At 47.2% G+C, this 19,279-nt stretch overlaps 1 protein-coding gene across 2 annotated transcripts in view; it reads left to right on the forward strand.

Annotated features, from left to right (window-relative positions):
* TTC14 (tetratricopeptide repeat domain 14) overlaps positions 1-19,279 on the forward strand; it is a 140,678-nt gene that overhangs the window by 33,181 nt on the left and 88,218 nt on the right. For both annotated transcript variants that reach the window (XM_063916325.1, XM_063916324.1), the window contains exon 6: positions 9,904-10,056. In XM_063916325.1, the coding sequence (XP_063772395.1) occupies positions 9,904-10,056 (153 nt within the window). The remainder of the gene's footprint in view (positions 1-9,903; positions 10,057-19,279) is intronic.

Raw genomic sequence — 19,279 nt, forward strand, 5'->3', positions numbered from 1 at the left:
TCTTACACTGGACCTTCTCTGCAGTCCTTTTGGACAGTGCGCTTTTAAGGGTAAAGCCAGTGGTGCCTCAAATGCAGCACAAGAATCCAGTGGTAAGTCTCGCAATCCAGCTACCACAGGATCTCGTGACCAGAGCGTCGGCTCTGGCTCCTCAAAACCCTTAGCAGGACTGTGTCCCTCTGCTCCAGGGGGATCTCAGAGTGGGAGCTCATCTGAGATTCTTCAGCGCCATTTTAAATAGCTCCTGCCAGGATGCCTGGGTAAAAGACCTGATCTCCCAGGGCTACAAACAGGAGTTCGATAGTTTGCCACCGCAAAGGTTTTTCAAATCTGATTTACTGGCTTCAGAAACCATGTGCGGAAAGCCATTCAAAAGTTAGTCCAGACCCAGGTCATTGTTCCTGTACTACTTCAGCAATGGGGCAAAGTATACTATTCCTGCCTTTTTATGGTACCAAAGCCAGATGGTTCAGTGAGACCTCAAATCGTTAAACCCATATCTGAAGGTTTTCCGGTTCAAAATGTAGTCTTGGGTCTGGAGAAGGGAGGATTTCTTGGTCTCTCTGGACAAAAGACTCCTTCCCTTCAATATGGCCGCCTTATAAGGTGTACCTCAGGTTTGCTCTGATGGAGGAACACTACCCGTTCCAGACGCTACCCTTCGGCTTATCCACAGCCCCAAGGGTTTTCACCAAGGTAATGGTGGAGATGATGTTACAACTCAGGATTCAGGGGTTGTACATTGTACCATACCTGGACGATCTGCTTATAAAAGCAAGGTCAAAAGAAATCCTGCTGGACAGCATCTGCCGCACGACATCCCTGTGGTCACGCCACGGTTGGATTCTGAACTTTTAGAAATCCCACCTGGAGCCAACCAAACGCCTCCAGTTCCGCAGAATGATCCTGGACACGGTGGCTCAAAAAGTTTTTCTTCCTGCTGACGATGCGGAGGATCTTTAGGAGTTGGTTTGAGTGGTTCTACAACCGTGCAAGGTCTCGATACATCTTTGCACCCGTCTGTTGGGGAAGATGGTGGCCTCTTTCTAGGCCATTCCGTTTGGCAGGTTTCATGCAAGGACCTTCCAGCTGGACCTCCTGAAGAAGTGGTCTGGTTCGCATCTGCAGATGCACCAAGTCATTCGTCTGTCACCACAGGCCAGGATATCTCTTCTGTGGTGGTTACAGCCCTCCAACCTCTTGGCGGGGAGAAGCTTCGGCATCCAGGATTGGATTCTCGTGACCACGGACGCCAGCCTTCGGTGCTGGGGCGCTGTTACCCAAGGGGCACAGTTTCAGGGCAGGTGGTTGGAACTCGAGCCCTGCCTTCTGATGAACATACTGGAACTCAGAGCGTTATACAATGCTCTGCTGCAGGGAGCTCATCTGCTCCGAGGTCAAGCCATTCAAGTTCAGTTAGACAATGCGGTGGCATGTCAGTCGACAGGGAGGAACAAAGAGCAGGGCTTTCATGCGGGAAGTATTATTATTATTATTATTATTATTATTATTATTATTATCCTTTATTTATATGGCGCCACAAGGGTTCCGCAGCGCCCAATTACAGAGTACATAAACAAATAATCAAACAGGAAAACAACAACTTACAGTTGATGACAGTATAGGACAAGTACAGGGTAAATAAACATAGTTACATCAGCAGATGACACTGGAATAAGTATCAGGTGGCAGAAGACTGATGGAATTGGTGCAGTTGAAGATTATTAAAGTAAGAAAGGATAAGCACATGAGGGAAGAGGGCCCTGCTCGTGAGAGCTTACATTCTAAAGGGGAGGGGTAGACAGACAGGGGTGACACAGTTGGGGTACATAAAGAGCGTAGAACAGAGGGTTAGGATGAGATTTGGCTGGGTTTGGTGAAGAAGTGGGTCTTGAGAGCCCGTTTGAAGTTTTGTAGAGAGGTGGAGAGTCTGAGGGGGAGAGGTAGGGAATTCCAAAGAAGTGGTGCAGCACGTGAAAAATCTTGGAGGTAGGAGTGGGAGGAAGTAATCCGTAGGCAGGAGAGTCGGCGTGCATTAGCAGAGCGAAGAGGACGGGTGGGAGTGTAAAGGGAGATAAGGTCAGAGATGTAGATGGGAGAGGAGTGGGTGAGGGCTTTGTAAGCGAGTGTGAGAAGCTTGAAATGGATTCTGAAAGGGAAGGGGAGCCAGTGAAGGTCTAGTAGGAGAGGAGAGGTGGATGTAGTGCGTTTGGTGAGGAAGATGAGCCGGGCAGCAGCATTGAGGATAGATTGGAGTGGAGAGAGGTATTTGTCAGGAATGCCAGTCAGGAGCAGATTACAGTAGTCCAGTCTGGAGATGACCAGTGAGTGGATAAGAGTCTTAGTAGCATCCTGGGTCAGAAAGGGTCTGATCCTGGAAATATTTTTTAGATGAAAATTGCAGGTTTGTGAGAGGTGCTGAATGTGTGGTTTGAAGGAGAGGGAGGAGTCAAGGATTACTCCAAGACAGCGCACTTGGGGGCTAGAGGAGATAGTAGTGCCATCAATAGATAATGAGATTGTAGGAGGTGAGGTAATGCGGGAGGGAGGGAAGATGATCAGCTCGGTCTTACACATGTTAAGTTTAAGAAAGCGCTGGGACATCCAGGAAGAGGTAGCAGAGAGACGGTTTGAAGATACGAGTGAGGCGAGCAGGGGAGAGGTCTGGAGAGGAAAGATAGATTTGGGTGTCATCAGCGTAGAGATGATATTGGAAACCAAAAGAACTAATGAGCTTACCTAGTGAGGACGTATAGAGAGAGAAGATTAGAGGACCAAGGACAGAACCTTGGGGTACCCCTACAGTTAGTGGAAGTGAGGGGGAGGTGGAGTCATGAGAGGAGACAGAGAAAGAACGGTCAGAAAGGTAGGAGGACAGCCAAGAGAGGGCAGTGTCACGTAGACCAATGGAGTGAAGAATTTGCAGTAGGAGAGGATGGTCCACAGTGTCAAAAGCAGCAGAGAGATCAAATAGAATAAGTATAGAGTAGTGTCCCTTAGATTTAGCAGCATGGAGGTCATTGCATACTTTTGTAAGGGCAGTTTCAGTGGAGTGGAGAGGACGGAAGCCAGACTGGAATGTGTCAAGCAGTGAGTGTGAGGAAAGAAAGGAAGTAAGGCGGTTGTAGACTATACGCTCAAGGAGTTTGGAGGCAAAAGGGAGGAGAGAGATGGGTCGGTAGTTGGAGAGAGTGTTTGGATCAAGTGTAGGTTTTTTAAGACTAGGAGAGATGAGTGCATGCTTGAATGCAGAGGGGACCGTGCCTGATGAGAGGGATAGATTGAGAAGGTGGGAAAGATTGGGAACAAGCAGAAGGAGAGAGGTAGCGGAGGAGGCGGGAGGGGATAGGGTCAAGTCGGGAGGTGGTGAGGGGACAGGAACGAATGAGGGCCATGACTTCCTCTCCAGATGCATGGGAGAAAGATGTCAGAGTAGGTGCGAGGGATGGGGAGGGTTGGTAAGGGATGGGAGAAAGCTGGTTACTGATGGACTGGTGTGATGTGATGTCCTGACGTATGGAGTCAATTTTGGATGTGAAGTAAGTGGCAAAGTCAAGAGCAGAGAGTGAGGAAGGGAGACGAGGTGGAGGTGGACAGAGGAGTGAGTTGAGAGTGGCAAAGAGGCGCCAGGGGTTGGAAGACTGGGAGGAGATGAGGTTCTTGAAGTATGACTGTTTAGCAAGAGAGAGGGCAGCACTGAAGGATGAGAGCATAAGTTTGAAATGGAGGAAGTCTGCCTTAGAGCGTGATTTCCTCCAGTGTCGCTCAGCAGTACGTGAGTATTTTTGCAGATATCTGGTGCATTTGGTGTGCCAGGGTTGAGGTGTTAATTTGCGAGGGTGAATAGTGGTTGGTGGAGCAACAGAGTCAAGAGCAGAAGTAAGGGATGCATTGTATGTGGAAGTGGCTTGTTCAGGGCATGAGAGAGAGAGAATAGGAGAGAGAAGTGAGTCAAACAGGGAGGAAAGGAATGTGGTGTCAATAGCTTCAATGTTACGCTTAGTGATGGTAGCCTTAGGAGGTAGAGATGGGGAAGTCGAGAGAGATAGGTTAAAGGAGAGCAGGTGGTGGTCAGAGAGGGGAAATGGGGAGTTGGAAAAATCAGAAATATCACAGCGGTGAGTGAAGACCAGATCCAGTGAGCTCCCATTCACATGGGAGGGTGAGGAGGTCCACTGGGAGAGACCAAGTGAAGAGGTGAGGTTAAGGAGTTTAGAGGCAGGGGATTGTGTGGGGATGTCAATAGGGATGTTGAAATCGCCTAGGATAATGGAGGGAATGTCAGAAGAGAGGAAGTGAGGAAGCAAAGTTGTCAATGAATTTGGAGCAGTGCCAGGGGGGTGGTAAATGACAGCTACTCTAAGATGGACTGGTTGGAAGAGGCGTATGGCATGCACCTCAAATGTTGAGAATGTAAGGGATGGTTCTGGTGGTATGAGTTGGTAGGAGTAACTAGAAGGTAAAAGGACCACAACACCCCCCCATGGCGACCGCCAGGTCGGGGTGTGTGAGAGAATGTGAGGCCCCCAGCAGAGAGAGCAGCAGGAGAAGTAGTGTCGGAGGGCGTAATCCAAGTTTCAGTAATGGCTAGTAGGTGTAGGGAGTTGGAAATGAAAAGGTCATGAGTGGGGACCAGTTTGTTACAAACAGATCTGGCATTCCAGAGGGCACAGGATAGGGGGTATGAGTTTGTGGGAGAGATGTGAATGAGATTATCAGGGTTGCTGTAGCGATGAGGTGAGATTAACTTTGAGGGCAGGGATGATGAGAGAGTAGTGATGGTACGGGTGCCTGAGCTAGGAGGGGAAACTGCAGGAGGTGGGCAGGGAGGGAGCTCAGTGTGATGTGGATGGGGATATGGGGAGGTGACAGGGAAGGGAGAGAGGGAGCAGGGCTGAGTTGTGGGGTAGCAGGACCATGGGGCAGTGGTAAATGAATGTGGGGTAACAGGAAAGGAGGGGGAAGGAAACAGAGGGATGGAGGGGAGACAGAGGAGGAGGTGTAGGAGACTAGGGGGGAAGGATAAAGATACATTATTAGGTAGACACTGAGTGATGTGGGGAGTATAAGAAAGCTTTGACATAGTGTTAAGTAGGTAAATAGGTTGAGTGGAAGTAAGAGTGGAGACTGTAAGGGAATCAGAGCAGAAGAATTGCAGAAATGCAGGTGAGAAAAGCAGTGTAGTCTCAATGGGTGTAGAGTTAGTATGGAATGAGTCAAAAGCGTAGATAAAGTGGGTGCAGAAATGTATTTGGGCTGTAAGAAATGAAAGGATTGTGAGAGGGTTAAGAAGCAATGGTAATTCTGTTAGATTTTTCAAGTGTTTGTAGATGAGAAGATGAACTCACAATTGTCCCAAAGAAGATCTTTGTAATCCTGATTATGGATGGAAACCAGATCTTACTAATGTTCTTTTCTGCAAATGGGTTGCATAGTGTTCACAGAGTGAAAGTTGGAGGGTGATAAATTTGCATATGCAGTTGATATTGATAAGAGGTTCATCTGTTGTTGTTTGAGGTTTTCTTTCAGTTTTTCGTCCAGTTGAAGTCCAGGCTTTGATATTAAAATTATATATCTGCTCCCTTTGAGCCTCCTCCCTTAGAGTCCTACACCCTGGATCAATCAGCCAGGCTTAATCAGACAAGTATACTTTAATATGAACTAACATTAACATGTGTAAGGTATAGGTTCACAAGTGGAATAGCCTCCCATCGGAGGTGGTAGAGGCTAAGACAGTAGAGAACTTTAAACATGCATGGGATAGACATAAGGATATCCTTACAAAGAAATAAGGATCAATTAAGGTTAGAGATTAAAACAAAAAAAAAAAAAAGGGGCAGACTAGATGGGCCAAGTGGTTATTATCTGCCGACAAATTCTATGTTTCTATGATTAAAACCCCACCCATTGCCCAACACCCACTGGTGGGCAATAAAGCTAAAACAAACAAATAATGATATGGGAGGAGGACATCCCAAATTCCCCAAATATCTAACAATTAAACAGGCTAAATTCTGCACAAAACAATAACTCCAGATTACCTATGCAAACAGACACTGCAGAGTATAGTATCCTAGATCACTGTGCAGCTGCTGAGAGTTGTAATAATTGTTTTGAATACCTATGCAAACAGACACTGCAGAGTATAGTATCCTAGATCACTGTGCAGCTGCTGAGTTGTAATAATTGTTTTGAATACCTATGCAAACAGACACTGCAGAGTATAGTATCCTAGATCACTGTGCAGCTGCTGAGAGTTGTAATAATTGTTTTGAATACCTGTAGGTGAGAGAATAAGATGTTAGGAGGAGATCGCAGTCCTTTGCCTACTGTATTTCATCCAGGCTAAGTCCAGGCTTTGATATTAAAATTATATATCTGTATCCAAGATTCTCCTTTGGGTCGAACGGAATGCAAGGGCAGTGTCAGCCATTTTCATTCCAGGAGTGGACTATTGGGAGGCGGACTTCCTAAGCCGCCCTGACCTCCACCCAGGAGAATGGGGTCTGCATCCACAGGTGTTCCAGATGATCAGGTCTGTGGGGACGTCCACTGATCGATCTGATGGCCTCTGGGCTCAACAAGAAGGTTCCATGCTATTGTTCCAGGACGAGGGACCCTCTAACAGCGGCGGTGGACGCACTGACTGCACAGTGGGATTACCAGCTAGTGTACCTGTTCTCTCCGATTCTCTTACTCTCCCGGATCCTAAAAAGAATCCGAAGAGAGGGGTTACAGGCAATTCTCATTGTCCCAGACTGACCTTGAAGAGTCTAATACCCACATCTTCTGGCCATGGCAGTAGAAGAACCCTGGACTCTCCCACTACAGGAGGAACTTCTTCTTCAACAATGGCCGTTCATCTACCTGGACTAACGGCAGTTTCGTTGAACGGCATGGCGGTTGAGCGGAACATTCTAGCTAGGATGGGTATTCCGAATAAGGTCATAACCACCATGGTCCAGGCCAGGAAGCTTGTCACGTCGAAGCATAGCACCCATATCTGGAAACGATACGTCTCCTGGTGTGAAGGCCGATTGTGTCCAGCTGCGAAATTCAATCTTGGACGCTTTTTGCGCTTCCTACAAGATGGCATGGATATGAACCTACGGTGGGGCTCTGTAAAGGTTCAGATCTCTGCCTTGTCCATCTTCTTCCAGAAGAAATTGGCTGCTCTGCCTGAGGTACAGACGTTCCTGCAGGGTGTCCTGCATATTCAACCTCTCTTTGTGCCGCCCACGGCTCCTTGGGATCTCAACATGGTCCTGAAATTCCTACAGTCTTCTTGGTTTGAGCCTCTGTCGGTGGAAGACAAATTCCTCACGTGGAAGACTGTGAGGCTCTTGGACTTGGCTTCGGCTAGGCGAGTTTCAGAACTGGGGGCTTTGTACTTTAGGAGTCCTTACCTGGTCTTTCATGCGGACAGAACAGAGCTCAGGACTTGTCAGCAGTTTCTACCGAAGGTGGTCTCTGCGTTCCACCTGAATCGGCCTATTGTGGTTTCGGCGGCTTCAGCCACTGCCTCTCTTCCCGAGTCCGTGGATGTGATGCGAGCCTTGAGGATTTAAGTCAAGAGGACTGAGACTGTCCGAAAATCGGATTCCTTGTTTGTCCTCTGACGCTCGCAAGAAAGGTCTTCCTGGTATCAAGCAATCAATCGCACGTTGGATTAGGTTTACTATTCAACAGGCCTGTGCTTCGTCGACCTTGCCTATTCCTAGGTCTGTCAAAGACCACTCTACCAGGTCTGTGGGTTCTTCCTGGGCGGCTGCCTGTGGTGTTTCGGCTTTGCAACTATGCCGGGCCGCTACCTGGTCGGGAACAAACACGTTTGTCAAGTTATACATGTTTGATACCCTGGCCTTGGAGGATGTCCAGTTTAGACATACGGTTCACACCCGTTCTGGGAGCTTTGGGACGTCCCCATCATAATCGGTGTTCACTGTATCCCTTATGGATGATAGAGAAAAGAGGTTTTTAATTAACTACCGGTAAATCCTTTTCTCGTAGTCCATAAGGGATACTTGGCGCCTGCCTCTGCTTCACCTTTCCTGCAAGTTATTGTTGTGTGAAGTTGTTAATTTCAGCTGTTGCTGTTTTCTGGTCTCACAAGCGGTTGCTAGTTTTGTTATTGCTGTGTGCTGGTTTGTTACACTCACCACTCGTGTCTTGTCATGTTTCCTCCTCTCAAGTATGTCCTTCTCCTTCAGGCACAGTTTTCCTAGACTGAGCTGAAAGGAGGAGCCGGCACACCCTGTTGAAGAAATTTAAAGTCCACCGCCTCCTTTCGACCCCCTTCTATATACCCCATCGTAATCAGTGTTCCCAGTATCCCTTATGGACTACAAGAAAAGGATTTACTGGTAGGTAATTTAAAATCCTCCCTTTTTTTTTTTTTTTTTTTTTTTGTATAACATTTATATATTTAAGAATCTTGCATCCCAATTGAATTATGCACACCGGAAAAGACCTGTTTCCATAACGAACCCTCTGTACTGTTTAATGTACATTCGCTCTGGCCCCCTCTAGTCCTTTCCCCCAACCAAAGCGACTGTAGTATCAGCCGTTCATTTACATACTGTGTTGGCAATTTATTGACTGTATGCTGGCCTCTTTGTTTGAAAAGATCAGTCTCTCAGGTGAGGGGGGAGGTGGGGGTTAACCATAGGAGTTCAGAGATGCTGTTGAAAATATTAATTCTCCGTCGGGACCCAAAAAAAAGAAACCAATAAAAAGTGTATACAGACGCAAACGAACGTGTTAAAGCAATGATCCATTGACGTTAGGATTATGTGAGCTATTAAATAAAAATGGGTTTAAAGCTTAATATCTCCGGTTCTGGGTGTCCAATCTGCTCAGAACCGGGTTGGTATGGAAGGGGATACGAATAGCTACCAGAGGATACCGACCCCAAGTTTCTGTGACCCCCACAGGGATAACGGCAAGCGTCAGAACCCATGGTGGGTCTGAATTAGTTTGTCTTCATACAGTATTTTCTATTTGAGTACTAAGTAGCACGAACAGCTTGTAATGTACTCTGCTCTAAAGGCTACAGCGGCAAGTGTTATCTTTGTATAATTGGGAGAGATAAAAGCTCCTCCCTAAGTTCCTGGATGCCAAAACACTCTGCTTAACGTCTCTGTACAGTATTTTCTGTCTAGCTGGTTGGACAATTGGAGGTAACCAGACACTACTGTATACACTATTTTTATTTATTGGTTTGTCTACGGGACCTCATTGCCGCAGCGCATTTTAAATAGCATAATGATATGTTCGTACAGCATTGCCAATACAGCGTACAGTAAAGTAGTTCTTGCGCTATAGTGTACTGTATTTCAATGGATGCACAATGGTGATTTTAAAAAGTGACATCTGGTGGATGATCGCAGGTATTACACTCACTGGTAACGCCTAACGCCATGACAAGCTCTATGATCGTCCCTATGACTAGGCACGCCGCCTTGCGTCCAGGCATGCTATGACTCCGTGATTGAGACTAACGCCATAGACAGCATAGATGAGCGAGGCTCCATCTGTATGAAAATACAGCACTTAATTTGTGTTCTAGAACAGCAGTAAGGTTTTACTGGTACTACGGTGGTGGATCTACAACATGCCAGGTGTTTAACATGTGATCATTTATCAGTGTGATCATTGTACCTGCCTGTACACTGGAGTACACGAATTTAATTTTGTATTGTAAATATTATGATATGATATCATCTAATAGGAGTAGAGCCCATAAAGATCAATTAACCCTAACGGCAACATCTGAAGATTCATGGACAGTAAATTGACAAATGTGTAAATAAATCCTAATGCAAGCAAGTCCTCAAAATAATTTGTAGAGAATTGCGATAACTGTAACAAATAATAAATACATAAATGTTCACTTCCTCCAAGGCAAAGTGTTGCTCTCTTGTGCCACAGTGACACTTATGAAAAGGTCTTGAGGCAATCCTTGGCGTTCTCCAATCCATCTACTGTTGAATTTCTCTTGAATACACTTGGATTTGATGAGACTAAGCCGCCATCTTTAATACGAGGCCTTCAAAGGTAATGCTTATGTTTTAGACCTGTGATGTAAACCACAGGTGATAGTATAGATTAAAGTAATAATAATAACATTTTGTACATTTAAATGTTGATGATCCTGGCAACCTTTTATTGTGAAGTATTTTCATTCACTGATGTATGCTTTATGGAATAATTCTGTGATTTTCTGATGTAATTTGTTTTCTCGGATGCTTTTCCCCAATAACGGTACAACAAGGATTTGTCTATTACTTTAAAGAGCTGCTAAGCCTAAAATACGTTTCATAGGAAATAATTTTGTTAAAGTGCTGATATGTCAGAATCTCAGGTGTTTGTTCACCTCATACGGTTATTCTGCTCCGTTATTAGTAGTTTTCATCTCAAAATTTTACGTTCAATATGTTTATATAGGCCTATACAGTGGAATAAAGTTCTTTTGTGCTCAAACTCCTCATTCAAGTATCGATAAATGCCTAAATGTTTGTTTACAAAATATTACGAGTCATTATTTGTTCTGAAACTTGGGTTTTCAGCATAGTGTTTTCTCTGACGTCCTAGTGGATGCTGGGAACTCCGTAAGGACCATGGGAATAGACGGGCTCCGCAGGAGACTGGGCACTCTAAAAGAAAGATTAGGTACTATCTGGTGTGCACTGGCTCCTCCCTTTATGCCCCTCCTCCAGTTAGAATCTGTGCCCGGCCAGAGCTGGGTGCTCCTAGTGGGCTCTCCTGAGCTTGCTAGAAAAGAAAGTATTTGTTAGGTTTTTTATTTTCAGTGAGCTTCTGCTGGCAACAGACTCACTGCTACGTGGGACTGAGGGGAGAGAAGCAAACCTACCTGCTTGCAGCTAGCTTGTGCTTCTTAGGCTACTGGACACCATTAGCTCCAGAGGGTTCGAACACAGGGCCTGACCTCGTTCGTCCGTTCCCGGAGCTGCGCCGCCGTCCCCCTTGCAGAGCCAGAAGACAGAAGATGAACGATGAAATCGGCGGCTGAAGACTCCTGTCTTCATTAAGGTAGCGCACCGCAGCTGTGCGCCATTGCTCCCAGCACACTTACACACTCCGGTCACTGTAGGGTGCAGGGCGCTGGGGGGGGGGGGGGGGCGCCCTGGGCAGCAATTATAATACCTTTTGGCACTAAAAAGACACATATACAGTCTGGCACTGTATATGTGTAAAAACCCCCGCCATTAAGTTACACAAAACGCAGGACAGAAGCCCGCCGCTGAGGGGGGCGGGGCCTTCTTCCTCAGCACACCAGCGCCATTTCCCCATCACAGCTCAGCTGGAAGCAGCTCCCCAGGCTCTCCCCTGCAGTATCCAGGTACAAGAAGGGTAAAAAAGAGGGGGGGGGGGCACATAAATTTAGGCGCAAATAAGATAAATTAGCAGCTATTGGGTAAATCACTTATTATAAGTGTAAATCCCTGTTATATAGTGCTGTGGTGTGTGCTGGCATACTCTCTCTCTGTCTCCCCAAAGAACTTTGTGGGGTCCTGTCCTCAGTCTGAGCATTCCCTGTGTGTGTGCGGTGTGTCGGTACGGCTGTGTCGACATGTTTGATGAGGAGGGTTACGTGGAGGCGGAGCAAGGGCAGATAAGTGTGGTGTCGGGGCCGACACCTGATTGGATGGATATGTGGAAGGTCTTAACCGACAGTGTCAACTCCTTACATAAAAGGTTCGATGACGCAGCAGCCTTGGGACAGCCGGGGTCTCAGCCCGCGCCTGCCCAGGCGACTCAGAAGCCGTCAGGGGCTCATAAACGCCCTCTGGCTCAGATGGTGGACACAGATGTCGACACGGAGTCTGACTCCAGTGTAGACGATGATGATACAAATGTACAGTCTAAAAAGGCCATCCGATGCATGATTACTGCAATGAAAGATGTATTGCACATTTCTGATGTTAACCCGGTTACTACCAAGAGGGTTTATATGTTTGGGGAGAAAAAGCAGCCAGTGACTTTTCCCCCATCTGATGAATTAAATGATTTGTGTGAAGAAGCGTGGAGTTCCCCTGATAAGAAACTAGTGATTTCTAAGAGGTTACGGATGGCGTACCCTTTCCCGCCAACGGACAGGTTACGTTGGGAAACATCCCCTAGGGTGGACAAGGCGCTCACACGCTTATCTAAAAGGGTGGCTCTGCCGTCTCAGGATACGGCCGCCCTAAAGGAGCCTGCGGATAGAAAGCAGGAAGCTATCCTGAAGTCTGTGTATACACACTCTGGTACTCTACTGAGACCTGCTATTGCTTCAGCCTGGATGTGTAGTGCTGCAGCAGCATGGACTGATACTCTGTCAGACAACATTGATTCCCTCGACAGGGATAATATTTTGCTAACTCTAGAACATATAAAAGACGTCGTCTTATATATGCGGGATGCCCAGAGGGACATTTGCCTGCTGGCATCTAGAATTAATGCAATGTCCATTTCTGCCAGGAGAGTATTATGGACTCGGCAGTGGACAGGTGATGCTGATTCTAAAAAACACATGGAGGTTTTGCCTTATAAGGGTGAGGAATTGTTTGGGGACGGTCTCTCGGACCTAGTATCCACAGCAACAGCTGGAAAGTCGACTTTTTTACCTCAGGTTTCCTCACAGCCTAAGAAAGCACCGTATTATCAAATGCAGTCCTTTCGGCCTCAGAAAGGCAAGCGGGTCAGAGGCGCATCCTTTCTGGCCAGATGCAGGGGTAGAGGAAAGAAGCTGCACCAGGCAGCCAGTTCCCAGGAACAAAAATCCTCCCCTGCTTCCACTAAGTCCACCGCATGACGTTGGGGCTCCACAGGCGGAGCCAGGTGCGGTGGGGGCGCGTCTCCGAAACTTCAGCAACCAGTGGGTTCGCTCACAGGTGGATCTCTGGGCTGTACAAATTGTATCTCAGGGATACAAGCTGGAGTTTGAGGCGACTCCCCCCCGCCGTTACCTCAAATCAGCCTTGCCAGCTTCCCCCAGGGAAAGGGAGGTAGTACTGGAGGCAATTCACAAGCTGTACCTCCAGCAGGTGATAATCAGGGTCCCCCTCCTTCAACAGGGAAGGGGTTACTATTCCACAATGTTTGTGGTACCGAAACCGGACGGTTCGGTGAGACCCATTCTGAATTTAAAATCCTTGAACACTTATATAAAGAAATTCAAGTTCAAAATGGAATCGCTCAGAGCGGTTATTGCAAGCCTGGAAGAGGGGGATTTTATGGTGTCGCTGGACATCAAGGATGCTTACTAGCATGTCCCCATTTACCCATCTCACCAGGAGTACCTCAGGTTTGTGGTACAGGACTGTCATTACCAATTCCAGACGTTGCCGTTTGGCCTGTCCACGGCACCAAGGATATTTACCAAGGTAATGGCCGAAATGATGATACTCCTTCGGAAGAAGGGAGTTATAATTAGAGATGAGCGCCTGAAATTTTTCGGGTTTTGGTTTTGGGTTCGGTTCCGCGGCCGTGTTTTGGGTTCGACCGCGTTTTGGCAAAACCTCACCGAATTTTTTTTGTCGGATTCGGGTGTGTTTTGGATTCGGGTGTTTTTTTCAAAAAACCCTAAAAAACAGCTTAAATCATAGAATTTGGGGGTCATTTTGATCCCATATTATTATTAACCTCAAAAACCATAATTTCCACTCATTTTCAGTCTATTCTGAATACCTCACACCTCACAATATTATTTTTAGTCCTAAAATTTGCACCGAGGTCGCTGGATGACTAAGCTAAGCGACCCTAGTGGCCGACACAAACACCTGGCCCATCTAGGAGTGGCACTGCAGTGTCAAGCAGGATGTCCCTTCCAAAAAACCCTCCCCAAACAGCACATGACGCAAAGAAAAAAAGAGGCGCAATGAGGTAGCTGACTGTGTGAGTAAGATAAGCGACCCTAGTGGCCGACACAAACACCGGGCCCATTTAGGAGTGGCACTGCAGTGTCACGCAGGATGTCCCTTCCAAAAAACCCTCCCCAATCAGCACATGACGCAAAGAAAAAAAGAGGCGCAATGAGGTAGCTGTGTGAGTAAGATTAGCGACCCTAGTGGCCGACACAAACACCGGGCCCATTTAGGAGTGGCACTGCAGTGTCACGCAGGATGTCCCTTCCAAAAAACCCTCCCCAATCAGCACATGACGCAAAGAAAAAAAGAGGCGCAATGAGGTAGCTGTGTGAGTAAGATTAGCGACCCTAGTGGCCGACACAAACACCGGGCCCATTTAGGAGTGGCACTGCAGTGTCACGCAGGATGTCCCTTCCAAAAAACCCTCCCCAATCAGCACATGACGCAAAGAAAAAAAGAGGCGCAATGAGGTAGCTGTGTGAGTAAGATTAGCGACCCTAGTGGCCGACACAAACACCGGGCCCATTTAGGAGTGGCACTGCAGTGTCACGCAGGATGTCCCTTCCAAAAAACCCTCCCCAAACAGCACATGACGCAAAGAAAAATAAAAGAAAAAAGAGGTGCAAGATGGAATTGTCCTTGGGCCCTCCCACCCACCCTTATGTTGTATAAACAGGACATGCACACTTTAACCAACCCATCATTTCAGTGACAGGGTCTGCCACACGACTGTGACTGAAATGACGGGATGGTTTGGACCCCCACCAAAAAAGAAGCAATTAATCTCTCCTTGCACAAACTGGCTCTACAGAGGCAAGATGTCCACCTCATCATCATCCTCCGATATATCACCGTGTACATCCCCCTCCTCACAGATTATCAATTCGTCCCCACTGGAATCCACCATCTCAGCTCCCTGTGTACTTTGTGGAGGCAATTGCTGCTGGTCAATGTCTCCGCGGAGGAATTGATTATAATTCATTTTAATGAACATCATCTTCTCCACATTTTCTGGATGTAACCTCGTACGCCGATTGCTGACAAGGTGAGCGGCGGCACTAAACACTCTTTCGGAGTACACACTTGTGGGAGGGCAACTTAGGTAGAATAAAGCCAGTTTGTGCAAGGGCCTCCAAATTGCCTCTTTTTCCTGCCAGTATAAGTACGGACTGTGTGACGTGCCTACTTGGATGCGGTCACTCATATAATCCTCCACCATTCTTTCAATGGGGAGAGAATCATATGCAGTGCCAGTAGACGACATGTCCGTATCCGTAATCGTTGTCAGGTCCTTCAGTCCGGACCAGATGTCAGCATCAGCAGTCGCTCCAGACTGCCCTGCATCACCGCCAGCGGGTGGGCTCGGAATTCTGAGCCTTTTCCTCGCACCCCCAGTTGCGGGAGAATGTGAAGGAGGAGATGTTGACAGGTCGCGTTCCGCTTGACTTGACAATTTTCTCACAAGCAGTTCTTTGAACCCCAGCAGACTTGTGTCTGCCGGAAAGAGAGATCCAAGGTAGGCTTTAAATCTAGGATCGAGCACGGTGGCCAAAATGTAGTGCTCTGATTTCAACAGATTGACCACCCGTGAATCCTTGTTAAGCGAATTAAGGGCTCCATCCACAAGTCCCACATGCCTAGCGGAATCGCTCCGTGTTAGCTCCTCCTTCAATGTCTCCAGCTTCTTCTGCAAAAGCCTGATGAGGGGAATGACCTGACTCAGGCTGGCAGTGTCTGAACTGACTTCACGTGTGGCAAGTTCAAAGGGCATCAGAACCTTGCACAACGTTGAAATCATTCTCCACTGCGCTTGAGACAGGTGCATTCCACCTCCTATATCGTGCTCAATTGTATAGGCTTGAATGGCCTTTTGCTGCTCCTCCAACCTCTGAAGCATATAGAGGGTTGAATTCCACCTCGTTACCACTTCTTGCTTCAGATGATGGCAGGGCAGGTTCAGTAGTTTTTGGTGGTGCTCCAGTCTTCTGTACGTGGTGCCTGTACGCCGAAAGTGTCCCGCAATTCTTCTGGCCACCGACAGCATCTCTTGCACGCCCCTGTCGTTTTTTAAATAATTCTGCACCACCAAATTCAAGGTATGTGCAAAACATGGGACGTGCTGGAATTTGCCCATATTTAATGCACACACAATATTGCTGGCGTTGTCCGATGCCACAAATCCACAGGAGAGTCCAATTGGGGTAAGCCATTCCGCGATGATCTTCCTCAGTTGCCGTAAGAGGTTTTCAGCTGTGTGCGTATTCTGGAAAGCGGTGATACAAAGCGTAGCCTGCCTAGGAAAGAGTTGGCGTTTGCGAGATGCTGCTACTGGTGCCGCCGCTGCTGTTCTTGCGGCGGGAGTCCATACATCTACCCAGTGGGCTGTCACAGTCATATAGTCCTGACCCTGCCCTGCTCCACTTGTCCACATGTCCGTGGTTAAGTGGACATTGGGTCCAGCTGCATTTTTTAGGACACTGGTGAGTCTTTTTCTGAGGTCCGTGTACATTTTCGGTATCGCCTGCCTAGAGAAGTGGAACCTAGATGGTATTTGGTAACGGGGGCACACTGCCTCAATAAATTGTCTAGTTCCCTGTGAACTAACGGCGGATACCGGACGCACGTCTAACACCAACATAGTTGTCAAGGCCTCAGTTATCCGCTTTGCAGCAGGATGACTGCTGTGATATTTCATCTTCCTCGCAAAGGACTGTTGAACAGTCAATTGCTTACTGGAAGTAGTACAAGTGGGCTTACGACTTCCCCTCTGGGATGACCATCGACTCCCAGCAGCAACAACAGCAGCGCCAGCAGCAGTAGGCGTTACACGCAAGGATGCATCGGAGGAATCCCAGGCAGGAGAGGACTCGTCAGAATTGCCAGTGACATGGCCTGCAGGACTATTGGCATTCCTGGGGAAGGAGGAAATTGACACTGAGGGAGTTGGTGGGGTGGTTTGCGTGAGCTTGGTTACAAGAGGAAGGGATTTACTGGTCAGTGGACTGCTTCCGCTGTCACCCAAAGTTTTTGAACTTGTCACTGACTTATTATGAATGCGCTGCAGGTGACGTATAAGGGAGGATGTTCCGAGGTGGTTAACGTCCTTACCCCTACTTATTACAGCTTGACAAAGGGAACACACGGCTTGACACCTGTTGTCCGCATTTCTGTTGAAATAGTTCCACACCGAAGAGCTGATTTTTTTGGTATTTTCACCAGGCATGTCAACGGCCATATTCCTCCCACGGACAACAGGTGTCTCCCCGGGTGCCTGACTTAAACAAACCATTTCACCATCAGAATCCTCCTGGTCAATTTCCTCCCCAGCGCCAGCAACACCCATATCCTCCTCATCCTGGTGTACTTCAACACTGACATCTTCAATCTGACTATCAGGAACTGGACTGCGGGTGCTCCTTCCAGCACTTGCAGGGGGCGTGCAAATGGTGGAAGGCGCATGCTCTTCACGTCCAGTGTTGGGAAGGTCAGGCATCGCAACCGACACAATTGGACTCTCCTTGTGGATTTGGGATTTCGAAGAACGCACAGTTCTTTGCGGTGCTTTTGCCAGCTTGAGTCTTTTCAGTTTTCTAGCGAGAGGCTGAGTGCTTCCATCCTCATGTGAAGCTGAACCACTAGCCATGAACATAGGCCAGGGCCTCAGCCGTTCCTTGCCACTCCGTGTGGTAAATGGCATATTGGCAAGTTTACGCTTCTCCTCCGACAATTTTATTTTAGGTTTTGGAGTCCTTTTTTTACTGATATTTGGTGTTTTGGATTTGACATGCTCTGTACTATGACATTGAGCATCGGCCTTGGCAGACGACGTTGCTGGCATTTCATCGTCTCGGCCATGACTAGTGGCAGCAGCTTCAGCACGAGGTGGAAGTGGATCTTGATCTTTCCCTAATTTTGGAACCTCAACATTTTTGTTCTCCATATTTTAATAGGCACAACTAAAAGGCACCTCAGGTAAACAATGGAGATGGATGGATACTAGTATACAATTATGGACGGACTGCCGAGTGCCGACACAGAGGTAGCCACAGCCGTGAACTACCGTACTGTACTGTGTCTGCTGCTAATATAGACTGGTTGATAAAGAGATGTCGTAGTATGTACGTATAAAGAAGAAAGAAAAAAAAACCACGGTTAGGTGGTATACAATTACGGACTGCCGAGTGCCGACACAGAGGTAGCCACAGCCGTGAACTACCGTACTGTACTGTGTCTGCTGCTAATATAGACTGGTTGATAAAGAGATGTTGTAGTATGTATGTATAAAGAAGAAAGAAAAAAAAAACCACGGTTAGGTGGTATACAATTATGGACGGACTGCCGAGTGCCGACACAGAGGTAGCCACAGCCGTGAACTACCGTACTGTACTGTGTCTGCTGCTAATATAGACTGGTTGATAAAGAGATGTCGTAGTATGTATGTATAAAGAAGAAAGAAAAAAAAACCACGGTTAGGTGGTATACAATTATGGACGGACTGCCGAGTGCCGACACAGAGGTAGCTACAGCCGTGAACTACCGTACTGTGTCTGCTGCGACTGGATGATAAATAATGATATAAAAAATATATATATATCACTACTGCAGCCGGACAGGTATATATATTATATAATGACGGACCTGCTGGACACTGTCTGTCAGCAGAATGAGTTTTTTATAGAATAAAAAAAAAAACACCACACAAGTGAAGTCACACGACGAGTGTTTAACTTTTTCAGGCAATCACAATATAGTATACTACTAACTATACTGGTGGTCAGTGTGGTCAGGTCACTGGTCAGTCACACTGGCAGTGGCACTCCTGCAGCAAAAGTGTGCACTGTTTAATTTTAATATAATATGTACTCCTGGCTCCTGCTATAACCTATAACTGGCACTGCAGTGCTCCCCAGTCTCCCCCACAATAATAAGCTGTGTGAGCTGAGCACAGTCAGATATATAATATATACATAGATGATGCAGCACACTGGGCTGAGCAGTGCACACAGATATGGTATGTGACTGTCTTGTACTCCTGGCTCCTGCTATAACCTATAACTGGCACTGCAGTGCTCCCCAGTCTCCCCCACAATAATAAGCTGTGTGAGCTGAGCACAGTCAGATATATAATATATACATAGATGATGCAGCACACTGGGCTGAGCAGTGCACACAGATATGGTATGTGACTGTCTTGTACTCCTGGCTCCTGCTATAACCTATAACTGGCACTGCAGTGCTCCCCAGTCTCCCCCACAATTATAAGCTGTGTGAGCTGAGCACAGTCAGATATATAATATATACATAGATGATGCAGCACACTGGGCTGAGCAGTGCACACAGATATGGTATGTGACTGAGTCACTGTGTGTATCGTTTTTTTCAGGCAGAGAACGGATATATTAAATAAA

The sequence above is a fragment of the Pseudophryne corroboree genome, chromosome 4, assembly GCF_028390025.1.
Source record: "Pseudophryne corroboree isolate aPseCor3 chromosome 4, aPseCor3.hap2, whole genome shotgun sequence".
Taxonomy (NCBI): Eukaryota; Metazoa; Chordata; class Amphibia; order Anura; family Myobatrachidae; genus Pseudophryne; species Pseudophryne corroboree.